The sequence below is a fragment of the Mustela putorius genome, unplaced genomic scaffold (genome assembly GCF_011764305.1).
Source record: "Mustela putorius furo isolate JIRA1106 unplaced genomic scaffold, ASM1176430v1.1 tig00000508_pilon_pilon_pilon, whole genome shotgun sequence".
Classification (NCBI taxonomy): domain Eukaryota; kingdom Metazoa; phylum Chordata; class Mammalia; order Carnivora; family Mustelidae; genus Mustela; species Mustela putorius.
In genome coordinates this window covers 4,152,712-4,160,381 of record NW_025421402.1, presented here as the reverse complement: position 1 = coordinate 4,160,381, position 7,670 = coordinate 4,152,712, and the positions used below count along the sequence as shown (strand labels likewise).

Below are 7,670 nucleotides of genomic sequence, written 5' to 3'. Positions count from 1 at the left end.
GCCCCAAACTAGAACCATCCTAAGGTACTGGGGGAGTAAAAGATTTGTCCACATAATTTAATTTGGACTTAAGCAATTACCAGGGGGAGGCACTAACATCTTTAGAGAGAAGAGTAAGAGGCAGGTGTTGCTCCAACTAACATACCATCATTCTGCCCAACAACTCAGCAGCACTGCTTTGTGGTCTTTTTCAGGTTACTGATCTCGCCAAGTCTCTGTCCTGGTAACTGTTAACAGACTCATTGTACATGTACTTTTAGGGCACTCTATTCTTTTCTTATACCCAAAAACTTCTCACATTGTGATCTTAGTGGTACAAGAAGACACAGAGACCTCACAGAGTGACCATGACAGTACTACGCAGATACGGAAGCTGTTCCAGCATGCCCAGCCTACTGTCGTCAGGAGCTCTTGTGTCCCAGCAGCCGGAATGAGGCCTGCTGCTGAAGACACACATTAGTGTGTAACCTCCTCTTCCCTACCACGCAGGGTCAGGGGCTTACCTGTCAGGTAGAACTCCCACTCTCTGCCTTAAGAATCTATACATCCAAACTCTGGAAAAAAACAAATGCCCAGAGCAAAGGCCACCCTCCAGAAAACTTAGCTCCCACTGAGTGAAAAGTCTCTATCACTGGACAGAAGAAAACAATGTAAATTTTTAAATAAAAACAATACCACAGCATTTATTGTCTTCTGGTAGTAACATGAAAATAATCAAAACAATACAAACAAAATGTTTTAGAAATACACCCCAACAAAGAACATCTCAAAAAACCTAAAACTACATGGCCTTCTCAAGCATTTCTCACTTCATTGATCATTTCTAGTTGGAGACACTTTGGAGCAGGGTAATATTATCTCCTTTTAGCATGATCCGACCTGCAACACAAAATTTAAAAAAAGAAGAAAGAAAGAAAAAGCTATTAATAGTGACTCAGCAAGCATGTAACCACCATTTAGCCTCAGAATTCTGGATCATATTTAAACAATTTTGAAAATGCTTTCTCTCTTGAGCAGGTATGTGAAAAATTTCAAATATCCATATATTGAAAGGCTATTCATATTAGAGCCTATGAACTTCTCTAGTAATAACCTAATGAAGGTAGAGAAATGTGATTTTATGAAAAGTAGCACCATTTTTAGAGTTCTTAGTATATTCCTGCAATTAATAAACCTGTTTGAACTTTATCCACCATTTCTTAATCTTACTTGACCAAAGAATAGTTTTTTCCTGAGAATGTCTATAAAAATTTTTAGGGAACATTGGTGTTGAGTAAAATCAGTCTGAAAAATGCTCAATCAATCCCAAAGATTAAATGGTTTCACTTTTTAAAACTTCTGTAACAGGTAATACTAATATATTCTGCAGGATAAATACTTCCATAGGAATTCAACTCTCTAATTAATTTATAAAGAATAGGATGTCAATAAGGCTAGTTTGCCTTTCCTGGCAAGACAAGTTTAATTGTGAAAATCCAGGCTTTCACAAAAATAGCCCAAGGAGAAAGAAGCATAGCAAAACACCATATCACTTCTCAGATTCTACTTTCCACATATCTACTTTAGGATCAAGATGATCCTCAGGGTTTGGAAAAAAGAGGCACCTGAAACCTACCACAGATGAAAGTACTAATGAGCTGTGAACTGGGGCATTAAACAATTAAAAACAAAGTATCCAAATAAACTCCAAATGAATAGGATTTTTAAAAGAAAGGACGCGGGGCGCCTGGGTGGCTCAGTGGGTTAAGCCGCTGCCTTCGGCTCAGGTCATGATCTCAGGGTCCTGGGATCGAGCCCCACATCGGGTTCTCTGCTCTGCAGGGAGCCTGCTTCCCCTCTCTCTCTGCCTGCCTCTCTGCCTACTTGTGATCTGTCTATTGAATAAATAAAAATCTTTAAAAAAAATAAAAAATAAATAAAAAAAAAAATAAAAGGACTCAGTTTGTCTTAAAGTCATGAATACTAAAGATCCTTTGTTAACCGGGTTAAGAAACTGCATTTATTATTTAAATATTTCTGAGTTTCTACTACATGGCAGGCACTAAATCAGGCAGTAGTCTTATTAGAGATCAAAAAAGACAGGACTTATAGAACATCTGGCCCAGTGACAGAGACATTAATAAAATAACCCGACTAATGAGTGTTCTACTACAAATTCAGAGAGCACAACACATCTTGCCTCCCCCAGCCCTACCCCAGTTAAACAAAACCAAACTCTTGATATTTGACATTTGACATCTAAAGACACAGGCAACAGCACAAAGATTTACAGTGGGGCAAATGTGCACATTCAGAGAACTGAAAGAACACAAGCTGGATGAAACTTGGAAAAATGAAGCAGAGTGATACAAAATGAGCAGGGGGCAAAAGGCCAGATCATGAAGAACCTTGCAGAACACATTAAAGATTTTCTTATCCTCCTAGCAACAGGAAGTCACTGAAGGATTTCAAATAAAAGGACGACCAGGTCAGACTGGTGCTTTTAAAAGATAACTGCAGCTTGGGACGCCTGGGTGGCTCAGTTGGTTAAGCAGCTGCCTTCGGCTCAGGTCATGATCCCAGCGTCCTGGGATCGAGTCCCACATCGGGCTCCTTGCTTGGCAGGGAGCCTGCTTCTCCCTCTGCCTCTGCCTGCCATTCTGTCTGCCTGTGCTCTCTCTCTTTCCCTCTCTCTGACAAATAAATAAAATCTTAAAAAAAAAAAAAAAAAAAAAAGATAACTGCAGCTTGAAGAGCGAACTGGAGGGGGATGAGGTAGTTATAAGAAAATCAATCAGTGAAGTGAATGGCGGCTGGTGCCATTCAGAAAGACAGGGAACACTAAAATAGCTCCAAGAGTGTGTTAAGGGGAGGGAAGTGAGTTTGAAATCTCACACACTAACTTTGAGGAGTCTTTGAAACATTCAGGTAGAAATGATGAATAGGCTCAGAGAGGTCTAAGGCTACAGAGGTAAATCTGAGGTCAATATATAGATGGTAATTGAAAATATAGTCTTGGGTAAGTAGCATGGAATGACAAGAGGACCTATGACTAAGTCTTGAGCAACTCAAAACATTTAATGGCGGGGTCCCAGAGAACAAATATACAGAAGTCTGAAAAGGAATAAACAGAAATGAAAAGTGAAAATTTTGAGTACAGTACCACAGAACCAAAGGAACAAAGTGTTTTAAGGTAGGAGTGGCCAACAGTGCCATGCTGTTCAGAGTTTGAGGAAGACTAATATTGACCATTAGTAGATTTAACATCATTTGTCTTTGGTGACCTTGGTGAGAGTTCAGTGGAAAAACAAAAGCAGAAATGGGAGTGGGGTTAGCGGTAAGTGGCAGAGAATTTCAAGAGTGAACTACTCTCCCACACAGTAAATTTTCAAATGCAAACTAAATTTAAACATGGACTGAGGTGCAACTCATTCAATTCTGCAACTGAATAAAACTTGCCACAGTTCCCAAAGGCCATCTGTATTCTTACCCAGTTGTTTTCTTAACTTTGTTTTAGAATGAATCTCTTCGGCATCATCTAATACGAGGTTCATGTACTCATCGAAACCCTAGAAAAATAAGCCAAATGAATGTCATTTTTCAAGTAAAATCCTAACCAAACCACTCCAGATGAATACACCAACCTAGATACAGAAATGCCAACTAACTTCAGAAACTCATCTTCCACCAATCTTTTAGCTAAAATACCATCTCCCTCCTAAAGCCTTTTTAAATAACAAGAAAGCCAAATGTACTCCAAATTACCTCTGGAACCTTGTGGATTTAAGATTTGATTAGCTATGCTAAGACCCACTGTCCCTATCTTTTATAACTTACCTAATACAGAGTATGTGTGTATACATGCAGATTAACTTCCACTGTCACCAGTCTTCCCATGCTCCTTACAAAACAACTCTTGCTATTACCCATAACATGTTTCTTCCCCGTAAACAGGGGAGATTACTAAGAGAACCTACAATATCTAAAGGTATCAAAGTATCCTAAAACTTTTCAGACATATTTTATTTTTCTTTAAAACCTTATTTAGGGGCACCCAGGTGGCTCAGTCAGTTAAGTGTCTGGCTTTGGCTCAGGTCATGATCTCGATGTCCTGGGATCAAGTCCTATATCAGGCTCCCTACTCAGAGCAGAGTCTACCTCTTCCTCTCTCTCTCTGCACCTCCTCCCACTTGCGCACTCATATTCTGTGGCTCTCTCAAAGTAGTAAACAAAATCTTAAAACAACAACAACAACAACAACACATTATTTAGGGATGAGATGTGTGGGAAGTGCAGTTGGTTGGCATCTGATTCTTTCCTCGGATCAGGCCCGGAGTCCGCACTCAACAGGAAGTCTGTTTGAGATTCTCTGTAGCTCTCCCTTTGCCCCTCCCCACCCCTCTCTCTAAAATAAATCACCCCCCACATTATTTAGGATATTCTGTTATCCTGAAAATCTTATTTAACTAACCCCACCCAGCTATATTCAGGTATCACCTAATATAGAACTAACATACCATTAGTTTTCATCCGACTCTAATTTTATTTCTTTTGTTCCCTCCTTCAAATACTAACATTGTTATTTAATTATTATTAATTTCCCCTCTTTCCCATCAAATAGAACAATGAGACAAGAATAGTGGCCCTGAAGAACTCTGCTTGGGTTGTGTCTTTGACGTTTTGTACCCTGCTCTGGCTGGGTATTTTTTTGTGAAATCATTTTCTGTGAACACACTGCTCCGCGAGAAAACATCCTGGGTACTCACAATGATACAGCCCTCTATCCGCATGTTCACTTGCTCATAAAGCCACACCTGAATTCGAGATCTCTGAAAAAAATGAAAATAGCTATGTTTAAAAAACAAGTACATAGAACCCAATCACTCGGGTAAAACAACAGAGAAATACGACTCCTAAAGAAAACCTTAAAAAGTAAAAGTCAAGAATTTTAACTACTTGATTCATATCCAAGAACTGAAAACCAAGACTAGTTACTTGCCAAGAAACATTCTCAATAAATGCTATACTAGGACTAAGTTAATAATTTTCCTGTCATCTTGGGACTCAGTCATATTTCTTACTGCTTCTCATCTCAATGCATTTAGAGTGCAAACTGACAGTGTAGCACAATGTGGTAATTTCCAATGATCAAGGGCTTTCTTATCTGCTTTGGCAAAATCCAGAAGCTAGATTCCTAGCTTCCCTCACATTTAACAATCTGGGGAAAGGCCCTCAGATCTGGTGTGATTAAACATAATGGCCTGGGGCAACTGGCTGGCTTGGCTGGTGAAGCCTATGACTCTTGATCTTGAGGTTGTGGGCTGGAGCCCCATGTTGGGTGTAGAGATTATTTAAAAAATACAATAGCTTGGGACGCCTGGGTGGCTCAGTTGGTTGGGCAGTTGCCTTCGGCTCAGGTCATGATCCCATCATCCTGGGATCGAGTCCCACATCGGGCTCCTTGCTCTGCAGGGAGCCTGCTTCTCCCTCTGACTCTGCCTTCTACTCTGTCTGCCTGTGCTTGCTCTCACTCGCTCTCTCTCTGACAAATAAATAAAATCTTAAAAAAAAAAATACAATAGCTTGAAATTAATCTGCTTCCAACTATGTTATCACATACTAAAATTTATCAAGAGTAACAGAAATTACATCTTATTTCCAAAATAATTTCAGTACTTTGCCCTACCACCTCGCAGTTTGGGATGCTAGAAATTCTCCCAAAGGAAAGGAAGCTGTCACAATATCCTCCAAGCCTATCCCTCCTCTCTTCCTTTTTGGGCATCTTTTCTATATTTAAGTATACTACCCGCCGCCCCCCCCACACCTTACTATGTGGTTTAAAGTCCACAGGAGTCTTCTTCCAATGTTTCATCCCAGGGGAAAGAAAGGGGAGAGGTTCCAATATTCTAGCCATAATGACTACCAACAAAAGTACCCAAACACCAGTCATGTTTGCCAGTAACTACTTTTTGAAATTAGTGATTTTGGTCTTGCAAAGTAATGATGACACAATTCTTCCAACGCTTGGGCTGGCATTTCATCGCATTAGAGCTTTGCCTGAGCCCCTTCCCCTCAAGCACCCCTCCAATCTCAAGTTTCACTTAATACTGATTTTTTAAAGTAATCTCCACACTCAACGTGGGTCTTGAACTCACGGCTCCAAGATCCACGAGTCGCAAGCTCTACCGACTGAGCCAGCCAAGCTCCCCAGTTTCACCGATTAATTTTAACTCGAGAACACACCGAGCAGACAGGATGACACACACAGGCAAATAAATTCACCTTTTAAAGAGGTAATTACAAAACAACAAAGAACATAGAACTTACGTACATTCTGCAAGTATCTGAAGATGAGGTTCTGCACCAGTGGTTAAGGAAAAAACACACGCATAGAGCAGACGGTGCTCCCCAATCCCGGTCGATCTTACCTACCTACCCTCACCTCGCCTTTGTTTTCTGAACATGAGACCGGGTGTGCATGACACGAACAGCGTCCAGCCGGGCACTGGTTTCGGGTTCCCGAAAGGTTCTGACGGAATTCCCGCCCACTCTCTTACTCCCCAGCCGTTTCTTGGCGCCCGCATCTTCCCCGTCTCCGAGACCGCTAACTCCCACTTCACTCAGTTCCTAATTAAGGCTGCCTTCCTTTCGCTCGTCCGCGCCACTCCCGCACTTCCCACCACAGGGCTCTGCCCAAGCCCACCTCCCACCCGGTCTCAACTACCCGCGCTTTCTCCCGGCCACGGTCGCCCCGGGGGCTCATGGGATGTGGGCCGCACTCCGTTCCCCCCGGCCCGCTCTCGGTCTGCTCCTTCGCCCCCCCGCTTTCTGGCCCGAACCTGCTAGTCCTGACATGTTGCGTAGGATACGATGGGCTGAACCATCACCTTCTGCACTTTTTGGCCCTGGCCACGGTACGCCATGGTGGAAGCCGACAAAGACCGCACGCTATTTCAGAAAGCAACTTCCGGAATAAAGAACCGGAAGCGGAAGTGCGTGGCGCCCGCGAGGCGACCTGGGCGGTTCCTGGGAAATGCCTCTCTAGGCTTGAGTGTTGCTTTTCTCTGTGCTCTATATCCCCTGGGGCAAGCCAGAAGAGGGCTGTGCACTTTGGAACGTGAGTCAGTCCTACAGCGCCACCTGGAGGGAGCCTGAGGAGGCTCCCGCGGCTCGGTTTCCCGTGTCGCCCTTAAGAGTTGTACCTCGGTTGTGTGAGATGGGTTGGTTTAGAGCTTTTCCCAAGGCCTGTTTCCCTGGAATTTAGGCAGAACGGGCCGCATCGCCGTCTAGAGGGTATGGCGGCGAGAAGCCCCAGCTCCGGGGGCCTCCACACCTGGTCCTCGAAGCCACAAACAATCCGAATTCAAAAGTCAGGCGCTGTTCGCCATGTAATCAATTCCTCTCTCGTCTCCTTTGTGGGGCGTTACTGTAAGGTGGCGACAGGGCAAGGCTAGCGGGGAAGCCCTGATGTCTGATGGCTGGGCCCGATCAAGATCAAGATCAAGGTCGCTGACGCTGTGTGCCCAAAGGGTAAGTTCCTCATCCTTGCTGTGCATCGGCTTCGTTGTCACCAAGATGGAGATGACCCAGTCTTTGGTCGCGGAGCTGGAGAGTCGGTGAAGGAGTAGCGTGTGTGTGGACTCAGCAGGGCCTCCGTGTGGGAGCACATCGTTTCCAGGGTAACACAGCTG

At 43.4% G+C, this 7,670-nt stretch overlaps 1 protein-coding gene across 1 annotated transcript; it reads right to left on the bottom strand.

The window, feature by feature from the left end:
- Nucleotides 1–655: 655 nt before the first annotated feature.
- SNRPE (small nuclear ribonucleoprotein polypeptide E) lies at nucleotides 656–6,979 on the bottom strand. Its single transcript, XM_004756375.3, has 5 exons — nucleotides 6,849–6,979; nucleotides 6,311–6,337; nucleotides 4,746–4,808; nucleotides 3,470–3,548; nucleotides 656–879 (listed from the first exon to the last, which is right to left on the bottom strand). The coding sequence occupies exons 1-5, from the start codon at nucleotides 6,900–6,902 to the stop codon at nucleotides 824–826; spliced, it is 279 nt and encodes a 92-aa protein (XP_004756432.1). The 5' UTR covers nucleotides 6,903–6,979; the 3' UTR covers nucleotides 656–823.
- Nucleotides 6,980–7,670: the final 691 nt, after the last annotated feature.

Excerpts from the sequence above, each read along its gene's own strand:
- SNRPE (XM_004756375.3), bottom strand. The coding sequence starts at position 6,902 with ATGGCGTACCGTGGCCAGGGCCAAAAAGTGCAGAAGGTGATGGTTCAG. Across the intron at positions 4,809-6,310 it reads TCTTCAGATACTTGCAGAAT|AGATCTCGAATTCAGGTGTG; the intron begins GTACGTAAGTTC and ends CATTTTTTTCAG. Across the intron at positions 3,549-4,745 it reads GGATAGAGGGCTGTATCATT|GGTTTCGATGAGTACATGAA; the intron begins GTGAGTACCCAG and ends TTATTTTTCTAG.